The sequence below is a fragment of the Eriocheir sinensis genome, chromosome 15 (assembly GCF_024679095.1).
Source record: "Eriocheir sinensis breed Jianghai 21 chromosome 15, ASM2467909v1, whole genome shotgun sequence".
NCBI classification, from domain to species: domain Eukaryota; kingdom Metazoa; phylum Arthropoda; class Malacostraca; order Decapoda; family Varunidae; genus Eriocheir; species Eriocheir sinensis.
The window spans coordinates 9,062,852-9,090,129 of NC_066523.1; the positions used below are offsets into that span (position 1 = coordinate 9,062,852).

The 27,278-nt window shown below is 39.1% G+C and overlaps 1 protein-coding gene across 2 annotated transcripts; it reads left to right on the top strand.

Annotated features, from left to right (window-relative positions):
- The first annotated feature begins 1,856 nt into the window (after positions 1-1,856).
- Positions 1,857-27,278, top strand: LOC126998883 (replication stress response regulator SDE2-like). Of its 2 annotated transcripts, XM_050861077.1 has the most exons (10): positions 1,857-1,890; positions 1,922-2,048; positions 6,892-7,033; positions 7,594-7,678; positions 8,304-8,473; positions 12,197-12,284; positions 13,448-13,584; positions 21,448-21,541; positions 23,644-23,804; positions 27,089-27,278. In XM_050861077.1, exons 2-10 carry the CDS (start codon positions 1,944-1,946, stop codon positions 27,109-27,111), a joined length of 1,005 nt encoding a protein of 334 aa, XP_050717034.1. In that variant the 5' UTR covers positions 1,857-1,890; positions 1,922-1,943; the 3' UTR covers positions 27,112-27,278. The 2 variants fall into 2 exon arrangements, with proteins under 2 accessions (XP_050717034.1, XP_050717033.1); XM_050861076.1 differs by lacking the exon at positions 1,857-1,890 and having other exon boundaries at positions 1,897-2,048.

Consider the following 27,278-nt stretch of genomic DNA (forward strand, 5'->3'; position numbering starts at 1 on the left):
GTAAATCTAAAATATGTTGGGTTACAAGAGGAGCTTCAATAGTTTTATTTGTGAAATTAAATGAAAAAATGAGAAAATATTTGCTCTTGAGTTTACTTACACTTGATTTAATTTGTATTAGCAGTGCTTTGGTAAATAAAAAATAAATGAAAAATTATTTGTCAAGTGTTGAGTAATGTATTAAATAACATTAAGCTACTTTTTTTAGGAGGAACTCAATGCTACATTAAAACTAATTTAATTCGCTGTAGCATAAGGGGCATAAATTTTATGACAAAAGCAATGACAAAATATATATATATATATATATATATATATATATATATATATATATATATATATATATATATATATATATATATATATATATATATGTGTGTGTCTATATATATATATATATATATATATATATGTGTGTGTGTGTGTGTGTGTGTCACAGTGTGTGTGTGTGTGTGTGTGTGTTATGATGTACAAATTACAGAATAAAATTTCCTCTTCTTTTTTACTTTTTGAAAATATAAAAACAACAACAACAACAACAAAAACAAAAACAACAATGATAGTTTTATTTCCCCCAGCGACATAGAAGGCCCAGCCACTCCCGCCGCATAGATCCACATACATAGGCCGAGCTCTGTCTGACGAAGGTGATGATGGAGTTCCCAGACTGTTCCACTTAACTCCTCATACTGTACGCGGCGTGGCGACGCAGCACAGCCAGATAGATCATCCCGTGCCCGATGAAGGCCAGGGATGAGCTAGTCCATCTAGGAAGCCCCAGAAGCCACTCCATGACAGCCGTAACAAAATTTTCAATCAGATCACCGTTGGTGAGTTCACGGTGAATGCATAATTTTGCAAGCCCATCCAATCTCTCCTCACCCATAGTTGACCGTCTGAATGATTTTATGTGTTTAAGTGTAGAAAACCTTTGTCATGCTGTAGATGAAATGGGCAAAGTGGCATGAATAAGTAATAATTTCTTTGTAACAGGATAATTTTGTGAGCATAACCGATAAGCGTACTAGACAAGTCAGCGAGGGGAAACCCGCAGAGCGTGAATAAACTGGATGTGTAGATACTTGTTCTGGGGGAGTATTTCACGTTTTTTTTTTCTTTTTAGCTTTAAAACATATGTTAACGCGAACTAGTAGATAATATTCATTTATGCATTTTATTATTATTATTATTATTATTATTATTATTATTATTATTATTATTATTATTATTATTATTATTATTATTAATTCCGTTATTAAAAATTATATACGTATGTTTTTTTAGGGGGGCACGTGACCAGGTGTCCCCCCCCTGGATCGGCCACTGTACCGAGGTGCTTTCATCTGCTTCCCAGGCCCCAAGTGGCTGTCGAACAGATTAATTCACCAAAGCGGGCAACCTCGTAATGAGCCAATAGGCTTTCTGTTACCTGCATTTCGTTTCCATGTTTCCATATCACACTGACACTAATGCATACAAGCACTCATACTTTCCACGCACCATACGTGACTGGAACAGCCTCCCTCAACAGATTTTAGACTGCGGTACAATAGACTCATTCAGAAAACAAATACACACTCTCTTGTCACCACAACACACCGACACTGACAAATTGAAATACACTTGATTCACTTCCCTCCCCTGCACACTCGGCTCCCCCGTCCCCACAACAGCGAACACAAATATGTGTGTCAAACACCTGATAGGTGTCCTGCGCATTATCATCCAGATCCAGAGCCAGTACACTCATGGGCGCCGATCCAGTTTCAGAGGCGACATATGACGGGCCTAGGTGCGCACTCTAGTGTACAGCACTACTCTATGGCCCTGACTCGCGGACTCGACCTCGGGACTGTCGCCGCCATTGTTGTTGTTGGCCAGTGAGAGGACGTGTTAAAACACCCACGAAGAAGAACACGAAGTGTTGAAAATCTCAGCCAATTATGTTGTTCCTGGTGTCCCATGTGTCCGGGCAGCGGCAGACTTGGTGCATCAGCGAGCCCACGCCCACAGGGGAGGCGCTGCTCGAGGCCCTGAGGCGGAGAGAGGTGAAGATGACTGGCCTTATTTGTTATCTGGATCTGGACAATAATGCGCAGGGCACCTGTATAGGTGCATAACACGCATCAGTAGGGACAGTGGCCTTACATGCATCAGCAGGTTAGGCAGGTTAGATACACGGTTAGCTGCCTTCGGTAATAATGAAGTTTTGGACCAGTCTTCATTTCACTAGAATAGGTAGACAGATGCTTTGTTGGGGGAAAAGTCTAGAAAGCCCGCTGACCGCCACTGGTAAATATACATGTTTCATCTGCAAGTGTAGGATTTATCTTCATATATTTCATAGTCCTGTGCAAATGCATGTCTGTTATAACTATTAATAGTTAATAACAGACACGTTTCCCTTTCAGAATTACACTTAAAATCTGCAGCCATCAAAGTAAAGATTCGTTCTAATCCTTTCACGCACCAAAAGTTTAATAAGTTTCTCTTTTCACTGCGACATCCATCTGGGGCTCCCTAGGGGGCCTCATGGCCGTGCAGCGGAATTTTTTTATCATGTTATCGACTTCACCCACGAGTATTCTTTTTCCTGGCATTGTTATAATTATTTTTGAAGAGATTATTCTGCCACATGAAAGAAAAAAATATCAAGAAATGCAAATAAATAGCGAAGTTTACCAACTCTGAAAAAAAAAATTGAAAGGGACGACAGTCGCGCTGAGAGGCAACTAATCCATGGGCAATTATCACTTCAAATCCAACGGTACAAGAGAGTTGACAATTAGTTTATTTTATAGGTCTAGCTTGAATCTTTGACAGGATTCTGAAAGATACTTTATTTTTGGCTAATTTTTAAAAGTTTTTGAGGCGATTCGAGTCAAAAGCTCATGTAGATGATTCCATTTTGACGTGAATCGCGTTGTGGTGCATGAAAGGGTTAAGTCCCTCTTAAGTTTTTGATAAGAGGTCATTTTCCACAATTTTGAGAGTAAATGCAGTTAAGATTGGTTTTATTAATACACTAATATCTCATCTGCTCTTCTGTTGCCATATATGCATTCTAATAAACTTCAAACCTCCTGGAAATCAATTGGAAAGAGTGTAGAGATAAGAACAACTATGAAAATAGCCAAGTAATGTGTGTGGGGACCCATGTGGTAGTAGGCAGAGCCTGTAGGTAGGCTAGGTTAGGCTATTCAACCTGTTTGGTTAATATGCCAGTTATTTTTTTTTTTTTTATGATAAATATGTGTGATAGGCTTTGCACTTCACCCTTGTCGGTGGCAGTGGAGTAAGCTTCAGCAGTGAGCCATTACAGTCTGACACAAATATGAAGTAGCTAATTTTGGGTGAGGTTTAAACCTTTTTACAGCGCTGCAACATAAATGACTCTCTCCCTCCTATGTTGTCTACGTACTATTTGAAATTGTGTGTCACATATTCTCATTCGTTCATTCATCTTTGATGCCTGCTCCTAGGAGCTCCCACCAGGGGATGGCCACGGCAGAAGAGTTTCCATCTCTCTCTATCCAGACACTCCCTCCTTGCCTGCTCAGAGTTTCTCAAGGATCTTTCACCCCTCTCCCTGACATACTCCTGCACCCTATCTCTCCATTTCACTGGAGGTCATCCTCTAATATTCCCTCCCTCTATCTCACTCACATATACCTTCCAGGTCATCTTACTCACCTCCATTCGCTCCATGTGGCCAAACCACTTTAAAGTCTGTCGCTTCACTTCTTTCACCACTCCACACTTCTTCCCTTCACCCACGTGACACATTCCAAAATGCTCATACACTTTCATTACTCATTCCATCCATTCTACTTACACCACAGGCACTCCTCAAATAACTCATTTTCACTCCCTGCACTCTAGACCTCTCACTTTCATTCCAGGCCCATGTTTCGCTTCCATATGTGAGGGTTGGTACTATTACTGTATTTCTCAAATCCCTCTTTACCTCCATACTCACACTTCTGCCATTCATGATACGTCCCAAAGACCCTACCACCTTTCTTTTGTCTCTCCTGTACCTCCATGCTTACACATGACTGATCCAAGGTACTTAAACTCATTAACTTCCTCCATTTTTTCACCATTCAAAATTATTTTACATTCTTTTTCACATTCAATTCCCACTCTGTATGGGCATACAAAATCTACAACCCCACTTCTACTCCGCTCACAAACCATCACTTTACTTTTGTTGACATTTACTTTCAGCTTTCTCCTTTTACATATACTACTATCAAAAACACTGACCAAATTTTGTGTCACTTTCATTTTCTGCTGTCACCAGCAAATAAGATTGAATTCAGCACCCACTTCCTTCCCTCAGCGTACATTTTTACTCCAACTTCCCCAACTTTGCCCTTCATTTCTCTCATAACACCACATATTCTGTATACATTAAATAAGATTTGGCAGCGCAATGGCCAGGGAACTCCTTGAGCAGGCCCATCCAAATTGACTTCATAGCAGAGTCAGACTATAGTTAATGCCGCCCGCAGCCACGTGGGTTCCCAAACACATTTCACATGCTATTTTCACATTTGTTTAAATCTACACTTTTTCCTATTGATTCTCAAGAGGTTTTAAAGTTAGTAGAATATATACATGACAACAGAAGAGTGGTTGGTCAAGTAGAAAACAAGATATCACCACGTCAGTAATACCAATCTTTACCATAGATAAATATTTTGCTGCCTTTGATAATAATGGAGTTTAGGACCAGTATTCATTTCACCATGTAGATAAGGTAGACATGTGCTTTAGCTATTGGATAAATTTCCTGAACTACACATGCAGCCCACCGACCACCACTGACAACAACCAGTGGTGCAGTACAAATCATATCACTAATCTAACATAAGCTAAATCTAACCTAATGATCTGTTCCCCACTGCCAGGATGCAATCAACAGAAATAAATTCCTTGATGTATTTCTCCAGGCCACATATTAATATAATGATATCTCATGAACAAGTGATTTGCGACTGGAGAGCAATATGGTAGTGCATTATATGTCAGCAAAGGTGTTCTTCACAGTGAGGCAGGCATACTTCTGGAAAGATACCCTTCAGTTACCCATCCCCCCTATGGTTGGGGATTAAGAGAAAACAATGTATTCATCCATGGCTATGTAGGTCAAAATCACTCAACACATGAAAAACTAATAGTAATTCCTTGTCTTTGTGCAGAAATACTGGTATTTATGGTAGACCATCTATTTGATGTGATATAGGGACTGGTGTTACTTCAATAGGATTTATTGATATGAGACTGGTAGGATGTTTTCCGGGATTTATTAGTGGAGAAATAAAGATACAAAAATATATGGCAATAGTTCTGTTCCTACAAGAAGATGACAATAAAATCAATCGAAAGAGCACATCAGTCAGTGTCTAGGGCACTCCCTTGAAAATATTACGGTAATGTCATATGATGGATGGTGAGTTTTGATGTTTCCTGTTAATTTGCGCGATTATTTCACGGAAATCACTAGTCTCCGGGAGGGAGTAAAGGAAATTTGGGATTTCTGTGAGGAATAGTTAGCAGATTCATTAAAAATAAAAAATACAAGAAAGACACACTTTCATATGCCATCGTGAGATAGGTGAAGTTATAGATATTTACCCAATCAACAAAATGCATAAATTCTGGGACAGACATTGCATCCCTGTACGGCAAATACCACATCACACCCCTGATGCATTGACCTGACGAAACAGAACCTAATCTATCATATTTTGGAATGATTATCGCTCATGTGGGAATGTGAGACCAAGCTGTGAGTGAGATCCTGGTAATTTTTTTATAATCATTTCTGACATTATTTATGTGTGGTACTTTTTGATGGGGTTCAAAATGCTAAAAAATAAAGAGGTCTAGAGTTTAGTAAGGGTAAGAATTGTCTGCAGTACTGGCTCAAAACTTCAGTGCATACTAAACAAGTCCCATAGGAGTGCGTACTGTACATTGCGCAGGTTAAATGTTAGTCTTGTACTCGTACCTTCTTAGCCCTTTGAGTAACTATAACTAACAATTATGCTAGTATAAGATCCTAGGGGAAGAAAGTGCTTTTTAAATGGCAGCCTATGCAATAAATTGTTTAGTTTAGGAAATGTTGCTGGATATATTTATGGAATCTTAACCATCTAATAGCATCTATTACAGGGGTTCCCAACCAGTGGGCTGCAATCCCTGGGGGGCAGCAAAAGATTGACTAGGGGGTCACCAATCATTGCTTGAAACAGCTTGGGCGAGAGATTTTTATAATTTATTATTTTGAGATTGTTTTTTATGATTTTTATCCTGCTGCTGCTATATGTTTCTGCTGGTGAGTGTTGAGAGGGGATATCAAGGTATCCTTTGGGGCATGCCAGGGCCAGGTATAGGTGAAAAGTAGAGTATTAAAAAATGTGTAAAGCAAAGTGCTGGTATCAAGGGGTCACGTGAATTTCAAGATTTTGGGAAAAGGGTTGTGAGTGTAAGAATGTTGGGAACCATTGATCTGTTGTACAAGTTGTAGGTGGCATATAAGGGAGCTGATGACAAGAGACATATGGCAATTAGCATTAATTATATCCTTATCATTGTCCAGTTTATAAGGATAACAACAATTTTTTTTCAACCATATTAATATGATTTTGTAAGTGTAATGCAAGTGATATGTGATTCTATAAATTTTAATTTCATTTCATTGTTGTTTGTTTCTCTGTTGGATAAGGATGTTTATGAAAGTCATATGTAGTAATTATGTGAGGTACACATAACCATTAACTTTTAAAATAAGGTATAAAGTGCCAAGTGGTACTGGTTATTTGTATGGGCATAACTTCATAATATTCAAGTACAGGATCTAATATAGTTTTACCTTTTCAGGGCAATGCATGTGAAGTTGTGCTACAGAGCCACGGCCACATCATCGGCCCGTCATCACCCATTGACGATGGATCAACAGTTGTGGCCACCCTGAGGCTGCCTGGAGGGAAAGGTGGCTTTGGCTCCATGCTGCGGGCTATTGGTAAGGACGATATTTTATGTGTGTCTTATTTTCTGCTCTCTCTCTCTCTCTCTCCATATTTAAATTGTTGTGGAATTCAAATCATGCCACTAGAGAGTAGAGAGGCTTGCAGCATGACAAGAGATCATCTTTTTAATAATATTAAGTAATAATAATATACTCCCTAAACCCCTCAAAACTTTAAGTACTTTGAAGCCGAATCAGGCTAAATCATTGATGTACACTTAGTACTATGAAACTCGATTGACCACCCCTTCCAAAAACCTGCAGTTTGAATTGTATACAATAAATTTGACATTGGTGGGAAATGGGGTTACCAGCTGTTCAGTAACCCATTGTATAGCAATTTGAATTTTTATTTAATATACAACTGAAATATTGATAAGAAAAGGCAACCAGGCTTTTATGTAATTATTTTTATCTCAATAATCTATGAACATTTCATTAAAATCAGCTATTCCCTGTTAGAGATTACAAATCATGTTGTTTTATCCTTAAGTATCACTCCAGCACTGCCTTTTTCTTTCTTTGGATTGACAAGCTGACTATTTTTTCCCCAGGTGCTCAGATTGAAAAGACCACAAACCGCGAGGCTTGCCGTGACCTTAGTGGGCGTCGGTTGAGGGACATAAATGAGGAAAAAAGGTAGTGTTCTGCTGTGTGATGGTGCTGTCTTATAAAGTCTCATATATTTACCTAGCTGTATATACATACTTCCATACTAACTATTTGTTTAAAGGCTGTGCAATTCAGGTCTCTTGACCATATACAAATCCTGTCTGCAGTTGATTGTGTTCTTTACAAATGCCCACTTCCTGTGTAATACTTTTCTCTTCCCCATTTGAAAATGGAATTGGCATGTTCTCAAAAGTCGTATTGTACAGTGGAATATGGAGAAATGTTCCCTAAATTGCCAGGCCAGGGTTCAATGATGAGGGCACAAGAACAAGCATGATGTAACCAGAGCTTTTTAGCTTGAGGAACAGAGAAAGTATGTGAAATGTGTCTCTCCATCCTAGAAATAATCACCTCTGTAATGCACTGGACACACACATGTGAGTCAAGAAAACTCATTTAAAAAAAAAACATTTATAGGAGGCTAAGTCACATGGTGAGATGATCGCTTTACACAATTATGTACACACAATTAAAATACTGTCACTTCTGTACTGACATTGGCTGCATCCACATCATGCTTTGGCACCATATGATGACAGCAGGATGTCAAGGATCAGGCACTGGCCTTAACTAAATTTTACCTATATTTCAGATTGAAGGACTTTATCTCTAAGAAAGCTGATCGAGAAAGGGAATTGCAAGAGAAAAAACGACAGAAATTTAAGATGCTAGAAGAATCTCCAAGACACACCTTCCAAGATGAGTCTTATTTTCAGCAAAGAGAACGTCGTGAAAAAAATTTGTATGATTCTTTAGACAAAGGTAGATTTGGTTAAGTATTACTACTTGTTCCCAATAATTATGATGGTCTCATGAAGCAGTGTTGGAGCTATGTATGCAGAACATAAGGAATGTCCTGTTAGGACAGAATAGATATTCAAGTTGATTGATGCACAAATAACAAATAATCTAAATTTATAAACAAAAACTAACTCCAAGTGCTCATGCAGTTTTTACAAGATGATTCACTGGGTGAGAAACTTGCCATATGAGAATAGACTGAAGCATTTAAATCTACATTCTAGAAAGGTGAAGGTTACGAGGAGACCTGAAAGAAGTTTATGAATGGATGCAGGGCTTTAATGAAAAGGATGTTAATAAGGTTTTGGTTGTAAAAGAGCCTGGCAGGACACATAGCAATGGTTTTAAGTTGGATAAATTCAGATTCAACATAGACATAGGCAAGAAATTGGTTTACCAATAGAGTGGTGGATGAGTGGAACAGGTTTGGCAGTCATGTTGTGGGTGCCAATACCATAGATACATTCAAGAAGAGGTTGGATAGATTCATGGTTAGTTAGGTTAGGTGGGGTTTGGCTTACAGGAGCTGCCTTGTATAGGCCAACCAGCCTCCTGCAGACTTCCTGCATTCTTATGTTTTTATGTTATGTTCACTTTGTAACCATAATATTGAGAATTCATCTATTGAATTAAGTTATTTCAAACCATGATGTAGCATATCATACATGTTACGGACTTGCTGTGGTGATTCTCGTAGTTTATTCACAAATGAGGTGATGATCTGCAGGACATGGGCCTCTCCCAAGCATTTACATTTGTTTTTCTTCTATGCCTCCTCCAGTTTTTATGTAAACATTGCAGAAACCTCTTAATTTCATTACACCATCTGGTAAACAGCCTCCCCTTGAGTCTTTTTATATCAGTTATTTCCCATCTATCACCCTTCTTGTCCATCTTTTGTCCCCTCTCCAAAGTATGTCCCAATAATTGCCATATCTTGATTTCTATTGCTCTCAGTACCTACCTTTGTTTGTTCTCTTAATCATTTACAGTTGTTTGCCATTATAATGAGATCCAGCATTCATCTCTGCATGTCTCTTTGGGCACTTTTCATATTTCTTCCCAGAGACTTGGTGAGTGTCCATGTCCCTCATCCACATGTCATCTATCCATCTCTCTATATCTCTGACGCCTTGCTCCCTCACAGGAATTTCCCTCCAGGGGGTGGCCGTGGCAGAAGTGTCTCCACTCTGTTCTGGCACTCCCTCTCAACACATACAATACTGCTACTTCCAACTCTCTCGCTCCAATACTCACTCACCCTATTGATTCACTTCACAGGTGGTCTTCCCCTGACACCCCACCCTCTCCCTCAATCCTTCCCTCATACACTCTCTTCACGAATTCATTCTCCCTCATTCTCATCACGTGTCCAAACCATCTCAATGCACCATGCTTCACCCACTCCACCACTCCACACACCACTCCTTTTGCTATCGCACCCATACCAAACCACTCATACATGCTGTCATTACTTTCTCCATCCCATCCTGACACACCACATGCACCTCTTATATAACTCATTTCCACTGCACGTATTCTCGATTGCTGTGCTGCATTACATGTCCATGTCTCATAACTCCAATATACCCACCACCTGTCTGCCCTTCACTGCTCTTTCCCTCACCTCACCTTCCATACTGCCATGCTTACATAAAACAGCTCCTGAATATTTAAACTCAGTCACCTCCTCCATTCTCTCCTCCCCTAGCCTTATCCTACACTTCATTGTACCCTCTGCTCTAACTCTGTACGGCTTTGCAAAATAAACAACCTATTCTCTCACCCTCTCAAATACCATAACCTTACTCTTTCCAGAATTCACTCTCAGCTTTCTCCTCTTACACATGCTGTCAAACTCATTTACTATCCTCTGCAGCATCCCCTCATTCTCTGTCAACAACACTGTATCATCTGCAAACAGGCCCACACATGTCATGACAGGGGCAATGTGATGGTTGAAAAACTTTTGCTTCTAGCACTGCAAAAGAGAGCCTCACACTGTACCATCTTGTTTCTCAAAAGAACTCCACATCTTTATTTCCAATTTTATGTGATGGATTTGTTTATATCAATTGTCTTAGATTTCTTCTAAGCATTCATTAATTAGTTTTGGTAATATGGTGTCACCCTCTCTAACTTCATTTCTTGTTGGGACGTTTCCATTATTTGTATGAAATTTAATATTCACTCTTCCATCTTTGTACATGTCTTAAGGATTTCCATAAAAATTTTCCCTCACTCTTCTGTTGAAAAGCACTCATCACCACTACAGTTTACACTTAGTCATAGGCCTTCTCATAATCAATGAATGCAGAGCAAAGTGCTTTTCTGTACCTATTTGTTTTCCCTATTACCCATTTTAAAATCTGGATATGATCTATGGTTGAGAACCCACTTTGAAAACTAGCTTGTTCCCTGGGCAGGTTAGACTCTGGAATTTTGTCTGATAATTTTTTTGTAAATAATGTGTTGATAGCTCACTGTGAGCTGGTAGGTAAAGGTGTGTGCATACACTGTAGCTGTGCATGGCTGCAGTGCTCATCTCTGATCTGTTGGCCCTTTGAGCCTGTGGTAGGTAAGAACCAGTTATCGCAGGACACGGGCCAATGCAAAATCCAGGAGTGCCACAGTTTACCTTCCCCAGGTTTCCCCAGGTACCCAGTTACTGACTAGCTCGAAAGGGATGATAAACAGCTGGGTGAGCTGCACGCCGACTGCCCTGGCGGGGATTCGAACCCAGGCCCTCGTAGTAGCCAGGCACACTGACCACTAGACCACGTAGGACAATAATATTTGAGATCTTCTAGGTCTCCAATTTTATGTATTAAGATTATGGCTACAAATTTCCAGACTTGGATTTTTTTCTTTCTCAGGACTGAAAATATATCAGTAGTTTTTCAACTGCAATTTTTTATTTTATTTTATTTTTTATTTATTTATTTATTTATTTATTTTTTTTTTTTTTCCCATAAGATCTACCTACACTAATACTATTATCCCCAGACACTAACTTTTTCAGTGCTCATTTAACTTAATCTTAACTTACTTTTTTTACTGCCAGAATTTCTAATATATATTTACTCATTCTGGGGCTGGAAGTCTGAGTGAAATAGCTCACCGTACAACTCTTTAATGACCTGTTTTCTTTTCTTCCTTTTGTATGTGAGTTTTCCATTTGGTTTCCTTATGGAATACACCTGGTTTCCTGTTAACAGTTTTAACATTAGAACCTAAAGTTAGTGCTTTGTTGATTTTTATTATGTGGAGTTTTCACATCCTCCTTTTTCCTGTTATAGTTTTTATAAGTTCTACTTCTGTTTTGTTTCTCACTGTTTGTACTTTCATGCTTCAGTGTGTTTCCATCAGTAGTTTAGTTTCTGAAGGAAATTTGTGTGAATTTGTTTTTATTTTATCTCAAACTTCAGGTGCAGTTTCTTTCAGAATGTTAGCGAAGATTTCATTCTTTCCCTCAATGTTAAGTTTTTTTCTCATTGTTGAGTGCAACACATCTCTTTTGGACACTGATTGTGAACTCAGGTTTTCTGTTATCGGAGTTACAAAATATGTAAGTGGCTTTCTTACCAAGTGTTTTTTCTCTTCTCAAGTTGATCTTGATTTCACATCTAACCATTTACATTGTTGTAGATTGTTCCATACTAATATGTGCTTAATTTCTTGCAGCTTTTCAAAAAGACCAAGAACCATCAAGCACCAAAAGAAGCCTAAAAGAGGAACCTGTGGCTAAAGCCAAAAAGGCAAAGTTCATAGAGTGAGTACACGAGTGGTTACCTTGTTCAATGTGTGTGTGTGTGTGTATATATATATATATATATATATATATATATATATATATATATATATATATATATATATATATATATATATATATATATATATATATATATATATATATAATATGACTTTGTGTCATCATCCTCAGCTATTATTAGTCCATGCAGGACAAAGACTTTATGCAATTATTTCCACCTATCTCTATCTGATGTTACTGTACTCCATCATATTTTCATCTCTCCACTTGATTAGCTGACGTAAAATTCCAGGTTTATCACTAATGCTTAGGCTGTTCATCCATTATCAGTTCTTCAGGTGATATGAGCTGCCCAAGTCCATTTCTTGTTCCCAACAATCATAAAAATATCTTCAGCCATTGCTTACTCCCTTTTCCATAATGCTTACTTCCCATCTCCATGTGATATCCACCATAACTTGTTTTGGTACAGGGTTTCCAAGGTCTTGGTTTTCCTGGTCATTTAGGCCATATTTGTCAGAGTATTTCTAAGGAAATGTTTTGAAGCCACATGTTGTTGGTTTTATATATTGGACAGAATGTTACATTATACAACAGATTGTGTACTACAATACATAAAAAATCAGCAGAGAATCCTTGCATTCCATGCTTTTGTTGGTCAATAGTTATATATATTGATTTTTGCATTTCCCTTCCATACTAAATTTGTAAATTCCTCTGAACTAAACTTAAACAATTTAACTTAAATCACTTAAGCATAAATTTCTTAGGTACTTATCTTGTGTTGAATTTACATGATGTTGCATCTCTTTATAAAGTATTTATGATTTCAATGTTGTGTAACATTCTCTTGCCTCACACTCTGCAGGAGTGTAAGTAATTCATTGCAGTTATGCCACTTGATGAGGATCTGGGCCCTTATCTAACTGCCTTAGTTATGGAATGTCATCTATTTGGGAGGTCTCCTTCCTTGCTCTGGTCTATTTAACCCAATAGCCCAGGTATTGTGTATGTCGACTTTTTACTCTAGTTATCAGTATAATGGGGCAACAGTGGCAATGTCAGTGGTGCAGTTTCATTTCATTGTAGCTAGTTATAGTGTAGAAAAGAAAAAAATATTAAGTGTTGAAATAGGTTGCTCATTTTTTCAATGTTTCCAACAGTGATCTTGATGAGTCCAGCAGTGAGGAAGAGGAAGATAATGGGGAGAAAGAAGCAGGCAAGGAACAACAGAAAATTGACAACAGCAAGCCCAACACTAAACAAGAGGAAGATAAGAAGGCTACCAAGCAGTCTACAGGTGTGTGTGTGTGTGTGTGTGTGTGTTTTTGTTTGTATGTACCTCTTGTAGTCTACCGGGCCCGAGCGAAGCTCTAATAGTCCCGTCTCCATATCTACATTCATCCAGCCTTTCCTTCATTTGTTGGACACTGCTCGCCTCCACCACCTCTTCCTGTAAGCTGTTCCATGTGTTAACACTTCTATGTGGAGAGCTATACTTTTTCAAGTCACTCAAACAGGTTCCTTTATTAAGTTTCTTTCCATGTCCTTTCAGCCTCTTCATTCTCACAGTTGAGAAGAGATCATCTCTATCCACCATACAACTGCACCATATTCAAGTTTTGGTCTTATCAATGTTGTTATTATTTTCTTTATCATTTCTTTTTCCATAAAATGGAATGATACCCTCATATTTTGCATCATCCTGTAGGTTTCTCCAAACAGCTTGTTTATGTGCTTTTCTGGGTATTGTGTGTCTTGCATCGTTACTCCCATATCATTTTCTTCATGAACCACCTTTAAGTTTTCTTCTGTCCTGTATGTTTTCCTTGGTCTTTTTTTACTTTTCCACATTTCTATAACATGGCATTTGTTTGCATTGAATTCCATCTCCCATAACTGGCTCCATCTATACACTCTATCCAGGTCTTTTTGCAGTTCTTCACAGTCTTCCTGTCCTCACTTTTCTTATTAACTTTGCATCGTCTGCAAAAAGGCTCATATAACTCAAAAAGGCTCATATAACTCAAAAAGGCTCATATCCCTTCGGCATATCATTTATATATATTATGAACACTATTGGTGCCAGAACTGAGCCTGCAATTTCTTTGTCCTTTTCATAGAATACATTTTTTTCTTTTAGCCTTTCCACTCCTTTGTTGCTTTTTAACTTCCCATTTACGAATTTATAAAACATTTTTGGTTCTTCTTTACATTTAAAAACTATTCTTCTTTCAAATTTAGCTTCCTCCTCTCTCCTTATTTTCACATATTCATTTCTTGCTTTTTTATATGTCCCTGTTATTTTTATTTGGTCTTTTCTCCATGCCTTATTTCTATTTCTTGCTGTCTCACACCTCTATCCAAACCATGTTTTCTCTCCTTTAGTTTTTACTGTGTAGTATGGAACATATATCTCTATTCCTCTGTTGTAAATATTCATAAAAAAAGTCATATTTCTCTTGAATATTAGTACTCCTCTGCATATCAGTCCAGTCTACCCCACCGAAGAAAGTCTTGAGTTCAACATAATCTGCCTTAGCGTAGTTTTTTCTTTTTCCTTATAGGCCTCATCTCAATATTCACATCCTTCCAAAGTTTTCATCTCCAATAGTTCATGGTCGCTCTTTCCTAAGGGGCACTCATGACTGAGTCCTTCATCTAACTCCACATTTTTTGTGAAAATTAAGTCAAGTCTTGATGGTTCGTCATAGCCTTGTTTCTCCTTGCACCCACTGCGTCATCAGGTTATCTGTTACCAGCTTCAATAGTTTGCTTCCCCAAGTATTGTCACCCCTCCGTTGCATAATCTTCCCGTTTCACTTCTTTGCAATTGAAGTCTCCTGTTAATATTTCATTTTTATTATTTTTTAATTCATCTGTCAGTGCCCGTATTGTATCTTCCAGCATAGCGTCATATCTTACTTCATTCCTACTTTTAGTTTTAGGGGGGACATGGGCTGTTATTATGTTATTCTTCTCTCCACCTTTTACCAGTACCTGCACTGTCATTTCCATACCTCACTTCAGTCACTTTCAAGTTTTGTTTTGTCATTATCATCACTCCTCCTCCCTTTCCTTCTTTCCTATCTTTTCTCCAAATGTTGTACTTGCTCTTTCTCTTCAGTACAAGTTCCAGTTCTTTTACAAGTTTTGTTTCAACTATACATATAATATCCAGATCACTCTCCCTTAAATAATCAGTTGGTTCAATTTTCTTTGATACAAGACCATCTACATTTGTGTACACAATCTTTAAACCTTCCTTCCTTTCTCCCTTTCTTTCCCCTCTTTCTATCAACACCCTTACTCCCTCTTTTCACCTCCTATCCACCACTTCATCAGTTTTTCGTTTTTCATTCTCCAAAAAATATCTTCTTTTCTTTGTCTGATCTTTCAGCGTTTCTTTTTTTGCTTCATTCATCATTTCCTTCACTTTATTTATTTCATTCTCTGACATATTTCTCCTCACATATATTTGCTTATATTCTTCAGAGTTGTTTATTTTCCATGACCTGTTTAGTATGGTTTCTGTTGCCATTTGGAACCTTAGCTTAATCTTTAAGGTCTGTTTTTTCCTTCTTCATATCTTCCCAATCTAGTTATTTCATCTACTTCCCCAAACTTTTCCTCCTCTTCAGTATTCATATTTCTCAATATACTTTTCACCTTACTCCTCTCATGACTCTCTCTGGGTCTTCACTTTTTTTTTTTTTTTTTTTTTTTTTTTTTTAGGCCTATTGCGCCAGTAGGCTTCTCCCCGATGGATCCTGATGGTCAGTCCAAGGCTTCTTTCCGGTGGGTCCTGATGGTCGGCCCAGCCCGTTCTGGCGCAGGCGAGTGTTTATAGTGGCGCCATCTTGCATTGGCTCATGCTGACCTCCCAGAACTCATCTTTGATCCTAGAATCTAGAGTCCGGGTTGATAGGTGGTCTTCTGGACAGCATGTGGGTAGTTAAAGCCACTCGGCGGCGGCTGAAAAATCCCAGCTTGGTGGCACCGGGCAGGGATTGAACTCGCGTCCTCCTGAACACGGGGCTGTTACTCTGACGACTCAGCCACCCTTTTTTCTTTTTTTTTCCATATCTCTCACCATTGTTTCTCTATTTTTTAGTACATTCACAATTTATTTTTCTGTCTTGTCTCTGTTCCTGTTGCTATTGTTCTAGGATTTCCCTAAAGCTCGTTTTTTCCTTGTCTTTTTCACTTCTCCACTCCTTCAATTCATCATTGACCACATGCTTAATCTTTTCCTCTACCCTTTCACCCACAGTCTTCTGTTCATTTCCTATCATCTCTGCTACCTCACTCTTTGTCATTTCTTCCATCTTCTTCTCCATGTCTTCATTTGTCCCCAACACACTCCTTTCCATTTTCATAATTTTTTTCGCATGATCTTTTTTTAGTTTTTCCATCTTCAGTTGCACTATTTCTTTTTGGCTTTCCAGCTGTTCCTTAGTCAATTTGATTATTTCTTCCCTCAAGTTCTCTACCATTTTCTTTGTCTCTTTGTCTCTTTTCCTTGCCTCTTCATCTCTCTTTTTAACCTCAGTCAATGCCTGAATCACTTCCCCAAACTCCTATCTCATCTTCCTCATTTCTGCTACTATTCTGTCTCAGTCCTGCTCCACTTTATTTATTCTTTTCCACTGTACCGGTTCCATTACTGATTTTGGCGTGAAGCCCTCAAAACACTCCAAAGATTCTTCTCCCTTTCATTTAGGCCCCAGGGACTCAGACAGAGGCTCCGCCATCTTGAATGTTTGTATGTTCTCCATTCAATCTCCTTCCTATACTTCTCCCCATTTTACTTATCACTTCTCACTCTCTCATAATCCTCTCAATTCCTAAACTCCTAGGAGATGGGACCCAAATGACTTACCTATTTTGCGGTGTATAACGCGCACCTTTTTCATTTAAAAAATGCCAGAAAGTTTACCCCTGCACGGTATATGCCGAAGGTAGGTTTTTTTTTTTTTTTTTTTCCCCCCCCCCCACTTTAATTTTTACAGTTTGCGTAGGGTTTTATGGGTCAGTGTGACTCCTAGGCTGCCACACAACTTGTCTGTGCCATTCTCATATGAGTGTAGCTCACTTCCTTTATATCACAACTAGGTAAATACAGGGAAGGGGAAAGGGAGGAGGAGATGGACAGAGTGAGTGATAAAAAAAAAGTACAAAGGATGTAAGAAGGGAGAACGAGGATATGGAGTGGAGTAAACAATGAAAACAAGGAGAAAGGAGAAGGGTGTGGGGAGGGAGGGGCAGGGAGAGTCAGGACATGACTTGACTCTCCCTTCTGCCCCTCCCTCCCCACATTCTTTTCGTTTCCCCTTCTGTGTGTGTGTGTGTGTTCATATAATCTAATGGGGAAGGAGAAAGGGAGGAAGAGAGTGATGGAGTGAGAGATAAGGCTATAGATAAGAGGGTGTGAGAAAGGAGGAAACAAGGGAAATGAGTGGAGGAAACGGGATGGGAAAAGAAGAGAGAGAGAGAGGGAGGGAGGGTCAGGTAAAGGTGAGGAAAGAGGGAGAGAAAAAAGGTGTGAGTGAGAGGGAAAGAGAATAAAAGAGAAAAACTGGAAAGGAAGGGAAAGGAAAAGAGAAATGAGAAGGAAGAAGAAAAATATGGGGATGGAGAGGGAGAAGAAAGAAAGGAAGTATGTAGGAAAGAACCAGGGAAAAGCCTAGCACCATTTAACCATACATATTTCTGAGCATTTTAAGCACTGAATATTTTTTTCCAAAATTGTTGTTTAACCCCTTCACTTCGGCGACGCTGACGTCGGGGTTCAACCTCGTCACCATATGGAAAGGGTTAGTCCTCTTCTAAACCTCTTAATCCTCTTCCATTTCCTCTTAATCCTCTTTTAAAACTCTTAAGAGGAAATGGAGGAGGATTAAAAGGAATTTAGAGGAGGATTGAGAGGTTTAGCAGAGGATTAATCCTCTTCCATTTCCTTTTGACCCTTTCCATACTGTGACGCCACCATCTGCGTCACGGATGCAAAGGGTTAAAGTTTAGAGTGTGCAGTATACACCGGAGCGCGTTATATCCCGCAAAATACGGTAGCTGTTCTTGGGCCCTTTTGACTGACAAATAGATTGCTGTCCTCCCGTCGTCTTCCCACGTCCTCTCTCGGCGGCGGCCAGTATGTGTTTGTTTGTGTGCGTGTGTGAAATGTTTTACTAACTTGTGTGTATAAATAGATATCTATGGTCATCATTGTCAGCAGCAGCCTCATGTTTCTCAAAGGCAGGGTAAGGATACAAGAGTCCTAAGAAAATAATACTTTTATTAATGGTGGTTCAATTTTCAACCCTTTGCATGGTGTAGCATTACCCTCTCGACTCTGTCCAATCTATCAGAGACAGATGTGAAGTGTAACACAGCAATTACTAGTATGAGTCACTTAATGCACATCTTTATTACTTTCTCCATGCCCTCTTGACACACCAGATGCACCTCTTATAGTGCTCATTTCCACTACACCCTAGTAATTTCTGTGCTACACTTCACATCTGTCTCTGATGCATTGGACAGAGTTGAGAGGGTAATGCTATTTCTTATACTCTTCTTTATCCCCATGCTCATACTTCTTCCTTTCCAACTTCTCTCCTGGCAAGCCTATTAACCCTCTCGCGCATGATGACACGTTTCGCTTCATCAAAGGGTAAAAGGTCCTGGCGCACGATGACACGAAACACGTCATCAAAGTTAAAGAAATTGATTAAAAATTACGTTTTCAGTGAAAGTGCATCAAATTTGGTAGTGTCATTTGTTGGGTTGAGTTTCTTAATGGTAACATATGGCAATCTTTCTTAGGAGCATAGATGAGGAGCTTTGAGCGATTTTTTGTTGTTAGCCTACTCTGACGGGAGAGGAAAAAAATACAGTTTTCTCGGTGTAACTCGGAAACTAATATGCGTATGAGGATTTTGAGGATACCATAAAAATCCTCACTAAATTCTGCTTCAAAACAAATATTCGGCTAAAAAAGTTGGCCTACAAAATTTCGAGCTAGCGAGTGGGGGAGAGTTGGTACTTCGGATTTATTGTCTACAATGCTTTATACGGAGAATTGAAACAAATTTGTATTGTTTATATATAAATTTTCCTCTATTTTTATTTGTGCATGTTCTTGTACAAGTCTTTATGAAGCCAATGATACCAAATTTATTGGTGTATGATATATCTGTGAGGGTAAAATACGTCCGGGAATGTAGAGTATCGCGGCGGCAATAAAAGGCCGGTCAGGCCTGAGAAATGCATGATGAGTGGAACAGAAACTTATTGGAAACTTACGGTGCACGAGAGGGTTAACTGTTTACTCTTCATAATCTTTCCCATACCTTTCTCTTTATGCTTCCATATTTACATAAAATCATCTCTAAGCAGTCACATCTTTCCTTGATGCATTTACATCATGGGAGCCAGCTGCCTATATAGCTGGTGCAGGGCAAAGCCTCAGGGACCCCTGCATCCTGACGATAAGAGGATTCCCTAGCCCCTCTTTGTTTTGGGAATGGCTGAGGTGGTGCCAAAGCAGCTATGGGTTATACATGTGGGCACCTGGATTCATGAGTGATTCATTCGCAAGACAATTATCACTGGCTTCATGGAACCGAGCACATTCCAAGTCATGGTGCTAACCTACCCTTGTGGCAACATCACTTAGTTACTAATTTAGCAGCAAAAAGTAGGTTTCATTAGGCAAGCAGGTAAGGTTAGTTCAAAAATAGATCAGCCAACCTACTTTCAAATTTATTCCATTTACCTGCCTAATGTAACCAACCTACAGATTGGAACCTATTCCTGCTTGATAATATCAAAGAGACATCCTCACAAGAGTAAGTTAACACCAAGACTCTGATTATGCACAGCACGTGTGTAGGGGAGATGACTGACAGTCTTCAAGACCATCCCTACCTGAGAACCTGGGTGTTGAGTCATGAAGACATCACAGTAGTCTAGCGATGATGAAAGTGGTCACAAATCTGTTGTGCCTTTACGTTCTTCATTAATGTTGTTGCTGCTTGGTGTTCATTAAAGTGAGACCTACAGATCAATGATGATGATGAAAGTAAGAGGCATTTTCATAGTATGAAATGTTTACTAACTTATGTGTATAAGTAGATATCTATGATCAGCATCGTCACCAGCAGCATAACCTCATGCATGTTGTTTTTAGTGGTAGTTGTGACTTAGAGACTGCAGTTGTGTCAGGGAGTTTAGAGGCAGTGAAACACTTGGTTGTGTTTTAGGTATATAACTGAGCAACAAGCCATAATATGTACTAGTGCCCAGACCCTGCCTTAGGTCAGGCTGAATCACCGAGGCCTGGGGAGTGTCCTATCTTGAAGGAGGTGAGGCTGTGACTGACCCTGCTGCCATTAATGATAATGATGGAAGTAGAGGCATATTCATCATTTCTTCACGATTGATTGTGAACTATGCTACCTCTCACATTTACATTTCCTTTCATGCAATAATAGTTCCCTGTGCATCTCATGGTATGAGAAGGGGCCTGGTGGTGATCAAGGTGGGAGGTCAGTGCCCAGGACCTTCTTTATCCCCTTCATATCACCCCATTTACCCCATGGCCTTGACAGCAGTGCTCTTAGCATTCATGTCCAGTAATATCACGTGGCTTCCCACTTGCCATTCATTTGTGCCTTTGCTGTGACCATTCGTATCTTCAATGCACAGGAGTTCAGGCCGAGTTGTTAGCATCAGGATATGGTGAAAATGTTGTGCCATGTTCAAGTACCACTTATGACTTGTTATTTTGACATATCCAAATAACACCCACATACCATTCAGCACCCTTAACTTACCGGTTGTGACATTAGATAATTGAAAAACGGGGAAGCATGGGTCAGGCAAACAAACAAAGGTTTCCTTACGGTAATCTTATTCAGTCTATCATAAGGATGACTACCAATTCCAGTACCCCTCAAAGTAGTCTAGACGTGATGTGTCTGCACATGTAAATTTATTTCCTATTACTCAATTTTTCAACACCTGAGCATATACTATATTTTCAAATAAAATTCACCATTTCTTTTCAGTTTTAATTATTTTTTTAAATAAATTTCAAATTTACTTAAATTTTTCTGCATCGCTAAAATCAACAATTCATATTTTATGTTCATTTTTACAGCTTTAGTGACTGAGAAAGACTGTGGATCATCAGCCACCAAGAGAAGTATGGAGGAGGGACCTGTGGCCAGAATAAAAAAAGGGAGATTCATGGAGTAAGTAGTGGGAGATTGTGTGTGTGTGTGTGGGGGGGGGGCCCCCTATTTCTTAATGGAAATAGCATGGGGGTGTTCCATACATGATAATTAATGTGACTAAAATATATACCTAGAATATAAGAATAGTCATATAATAAGCAGGTTTAAGAGACTTGCATGGAAATCTATATTTATTATTTGTTGAAAAAACATTTCTGCCCTTGACAGGATAAAATCATAATAATTAGTCTTGTATTGCAATCAGATGATGTTGGTCTTCCTCAGTGAATTTCTTTAGAAGAATCTTAAACTTTACAAGTCTAGCAACCATCTGTGCTTGAGCTCTTATGGGTTCACCCAGCACCCCTTCACTTTATCAACAGTTATCATTGTGACATCCTCCATATTTGTGAAGAAGTGTCTGAAACTGATTTTGGAGCTCCTCCATAAGAGTGAAACTTCATACTGGCAAGTAAAATGCTGGCATGCAGAACCAGACAAGGGATTAACTTTAGGAGGGCCCTGCATGCAGGCTCCTGAACATCCTGAGCCTCTCGCAGGATCACCTACTGCCTTACCTAACAGGCACATGGCATGTTACCCAGAAGTCGATCCTGTTCTCCGGGTTATATCTGCAAGAGACAATTCAGAGTGGAGGAGGCCAAGGGGACACCCACAGAGTTCATAGCTTGAGTAAGTTGATAGATCCTGCAATGAGGCACTTACGATAGGATAGGGGCCTACATGGAGACTCACCCAAAGGAACTCCTGGGTTTTGTCTTGTAGGTTGAGGGAGGCAACAAGCCCCCACATATGTCCCTAATGACTGATTGAAATAAAACAATTATTGTAGTGCCTGTAAGGAGCATGGGTGAGAATAGTCAAGACATGCAAGGAAAAAGTAGAAAAGCTACATGTGTAAGAGAATGATGTAGAATGACTCCTTCTCTTCAGTTTCACACATCTCGGTAGGAACATACTCTGCAACAAGAGACATGAAGCCTAGAGTGTGCTTCAATCTCACTCATACATTCATCAACTGGAGTAACTTCAACCATGAATAGCTGCAGATGAATGGAGATTCCTGTATGTAGTTTGCTTGTGATGTCACAGCCCACTGCAAAACAAACAAACCAGTGCTTAGACATCACTTTCACTCTTGTCAGTTGACAGAAGATGCATCCTCTTCTGTAAGAAACCACAACTGTTAGATGAACATGAAGGCTCCGGTCCACAGAAAGAGTGAAAGTGTACACCTCTTTTCTGGTGTTTTCTGGATCTGGATCTGGACAATAATGCGCCGGGCATCTCTCAGGTGCATAACACGCATATACTTAGTATCTTTGTCATTCACTGACAAGGCACTAAGGACGTCTGCTGAAAATTCCATGTCACTTTCATAAATTATGTTAAAACACAAAAATACTCACCCGTACTACAGGTAGTCCTCGAGTTACAGCATATGCGTCTTACGACTGCTCGGACTTGCAACCAGGCCAATAATACTGCAGTCCTTCTGCGTAATGCATGTGAATGTTCTCTGCCTGGGAAAAAGTTATTTTCCTCCTCAATTTTCTCCTTTCCCATAAAATAAACATAATTATCAGATAGCATGGATAAATCTACATTGGTGTAAGGGCAATGTACAGTAACGGCAAACACCTAAAAAGATCTGATGGCAGATTACAAGCTGATTTAATACAAAGATTTTTTTTAAATTACTTTGTCGCCGCCGCTTCCACTGCTCTCTGATTGGTTCCTGCATTATGACGTCATGCCTGTGGGCGGGGCCACCCATGAAGAAAAAAGCAATAACAGTAAGGAGAGGAAAAGAGAGCAGCAGCTTGGGGAGGTTGTGGATACTGCACTCTTATCCAGATAGACCCTGAAACATGAATGTGTAGAAAATGGTAGAATGGTAGGACAGCAGGACTGCATATTTTATAAACAGGGAGAAACGTACAAAAAATATTAGAATGGTAGGACAGCAGGACTGCATATTTTATAAACAGAGAGAAGCATGCTTGTACAAAAATGTTAGAATGGTAGGACAGCAGGATTGCATAGGGTATATATATATACATGGAAAATCATGCTTTAAATAAATTTAATGTCAACAGTGACCTTAACGACTCCAGTAGTGAGGAGGAGGAAGAAAAAGACATGGAGAAGGAAATAAAGCCACATGCCTGTGACAATGGCCACATCAGCACAGGCAGCAGTAGCAATCAGAACACCACAAAGCAAGTACAAGATACAGAAGCAACAAGCACCCCTACAGGTGTGTAAATTAATTGTATTCAAATTATTGCCATGGAATCAAACTTGTTTATGAACGAACACTAATTTTCAGTATGACATGCCATAATAAGGCTACATATACACCAAATGAGTCATTGAGTCATAACAGTAAGCCATGACTATGATTCTATTTCATTATTTTGTAAGGACTTCTAGTAATGATTGACATCAGTAGAGTTAAGCTGGGCTGACTAAATTGATGAATCAACAAGAGTATATCATACAGTATAGGAGTTAATGAGGTGTCTGGTGTGATAATTGTTCTGAGACTTATGCATGGAGGTTACTGTGGTGTTCTCCCATCCACATTTTGAATTATGCTTGACTCACCTACTTTCATCAATACATCAGAACCCATCAAAGCACATCATTATAACTACTGATTATAGAGGTGAAAATATCATGACAGCACCTGCACCGATTACAACATGAGAATTTTTGAGTTATGGATAACCTCCCAAGGATGATGAGACAAAAAAGATAATTCACCACAATGCATCATACGTCATCTGTGACTCCTGACCCAGATATAAGCACGATGTTGTATATTCTGATAGTCCACTGCACTACTCTGCAATATGCAGTTTGCACCTTATGTTCTGCATGTTTTGAGTACAACTCAGTGCCAATTTTACATTTGAGTTGGGAGTCACAGATGACATGATTCAATGTTTTCTCGTTTTTTAGCATGGCCTGGTTACCCACTAGCTCAAGTTCTCACACCATGTGGCATCAAGTAGTGTGTGATATGTCACACTTCTAGAACCCATAGTTATAAGGGTTGGCTTTGACAGGTTCGATTATGTGTTAACAGAAGTGGATGAGTCAGGAAGAGGGACTAGCGTGGGAGCGGGTGGTACATAACAGTAGCCTCGGTGATCAAGCCTCAAAACAGTCATCACATATAATACCTCATTAACTCCTTTTATGGGAGTTTAATATTACTCATGTTAATTCAATAAGATTGTTATTATTTCAGCTAAAGAAAGTTGATAAGGAGGTTTTAAGTGGGAAAAACAAGTGAAAGCCCTTGGCAGACAGCACCAATTAACCCTTGCAAATTAATGTTTGGAATCTCTTGACTAACTGATATTTCACTGGAAGGAAGCATCAGGGAACATCTTGGAGTTGACCTTTGCAGTCAAACTGGTGATGTAACACTTGAGCCCTAGTCTCAGCCTAGAATACATGTATAAAGGTATATTGGTGCTGCATTCACAGAACTTTCATCCTTTTTTTCCCCATTTAAAGCCTCCTTGTCACTACTTTTTGTGACTGATAAACAAAAGTCATAAATATAAAACTGACCTTGAATGAGTTAATGATGTGTTAGATGTGATTGTTTCAAGTCTTGCTCATGGAGGCTGCTGGCCCCATACCCTTTCTGGTCTTAAGCCCCTGGCTCACCCACTTCCATCAATATATCATCAAAGCCAAGCCTCACAACCATTGAATTTAATAGGTGAAAATACCACACAATACATATGCCACTTAAAACAACATAGTACAAGAACTTATGAACTGCTAGTGGGTGACCTGGCCATGACCAAGGATAAGAGACAATAAGGATAGATCACCAAGGCATTTGTTACCCACAATGCACAAAACATTGTCTGCAACTCACAATCCACATGTGAACACTCAGTGCATAAGGGGCAGACTGCAGGAATATTTGTCATGCTGACTGGGTATCTGAATACCACTCAATGCTGTTTTTACATGTTGATTGGGAGTCAGAGATAACACATGACGTGGATAAAGCAGATGCTTGAGCCTTGGTGAACTATTCAAATTATTCTTTTATACTCGGCTGTGTGCCAGCCTGGCCAAGTCACCTGCTAGCTCATAATTTTTCACAGTGATTTAAAGTGGCATGTGTGCTGTGTGATAGTTTCACCTCTATAAACAGTGGTCGTAAGGTTTGATGATAGAGGCATCAGTGGGGAGAAGGCCCGCAGTATGCCATAGTAATCTCCATGTGCAAACATCAGAACAATAATTACAAAAAACTCATTAATTCCTTTGAAGTGAGTTTCAATTACACATGTTGATTTCATAAAGATTCTTCATATTTCAGCAAAAAAGAAGTGATTTATTGGATCAGAAACATGGTGCGATTCTTAACCCTCTCGCGCACCATAAGTTTTCTTTTCTGCGCTCATTTCAAACATCAGGTCTCTTGCCGGTCGAGGTAGTTTTTTTAGCACACTGAAATTTTTTATTTCTCGGTTACTTTCTTCCCCCAAACCTGCATTTATTATTATACATAATATATCAATGGCTTACTTATTTGTTGTAGTTTTTCATCAATCAATAAAGAAATAATAATATTAATTCATAGGACCGTTTATAGACATGGAATAAAGTCCGCATAAATAAGTTTTCTACTTAGGTCATGTTCCCACCTCCATAACTAAAAACTTTGTGGGTTAACTTTTCAAGGTAGATGTATTTATAATAGCAGAATTTTATCAGGATTCTTATGGTTCCTTCAAATCTCCAATCGGACAATTAGCACCATGAAATATTTACGGAAAAGTAAAAATATTGAGTAGGGAGGGAGCGGGTCCAGCGGGGACGGAAGTGCGACTCCTGTCCTGTCCTCCATGCTGTCCCATTCCGTGCCTTCATTTCCTTCTGAATCTAAGTCTTTTTTGCTCTCATCACTTTCTCTCGCAAAGTGGGGAATGCTTTCTGTTTCACTCTCACCACTACTTTCACTGTCTGAGTACAAGAGTGGGTAATATTTCTCAGGTTTCAGCAGCCTCCTTGCCATTATGTATTCACGTCCTTACGTAATTCACAAAATATAATACGATACTGCCTGTAAAGAGAATAGAATACAAATTACACCCAATCAAATCACTGTTATGCGGTGGGCCGCATGGGCAAGCGGAAGCCCACAAAAAGTTTAAAGCCTACAGCAGTGAGACATGCAGATTGACTGATGAGAGAGTGACCGAAAACTGTCTTTGTTTTCCCAACCGCACTCAAATCTGTGCACACGGAGAGTGTGAGGAAACTTACCCTCAAACAAAAAATGACACGATTGGAGTGAATATAACTATTAATTTAAAAGTAATATTTTTGTTCAAATTGACGCCAATAGGATCACGGTGCACAGTGGCCCTAAAAGTTTTTACACGCCATTGGTGTCACGGTGCGTGAGAGGGTTGAGCTGTGGCACAGTTTTTAAAGATTTCAATCTAAGCAAGATAAAATTGCTACTTATTAGTGAAAGTAACGGGTTCTTTTCTTTTTCAGATGACAAGCTTCAAGAACAATGAGAACATTTTATACAATATCTTTACAGGAAGCAAGACTCAAATTTTACTGATAAAATTTTTTTGACTCATGGCAAGGATATCATTTTTAAGATATCTTTGCTGGAAGTTAAAAAGTTGTTTCATTGTATGACATTATTGAAAACTAATAAAAAATACCTGAAAACAAA

Bases quoted from the DNA above. Each gene is read 5' to 3' on its own strand.
- LOC126998883 (XM_050861077.1), top strand. From the start codon at position 1,944: ATGTTGTTCCTGGTGTCCCATGTGTCCGGGCAGCGGCAGACTTGGTGC. The intron at 7,034-7,593 runs GTAAGGACGATA...TTTTTTCCCCAG, and splicing joins CTCCATGCTGCGGGCTATTG to GTGCTCAGATTGAAAAGACC. The intron at 12,285-13,447 runs GTGAGTACACGA...TGTTTCCAACAG, and splicing joins AAAAAGGCAAAGTTCATAGA to TGATCTTGATGAGTCCAGCA.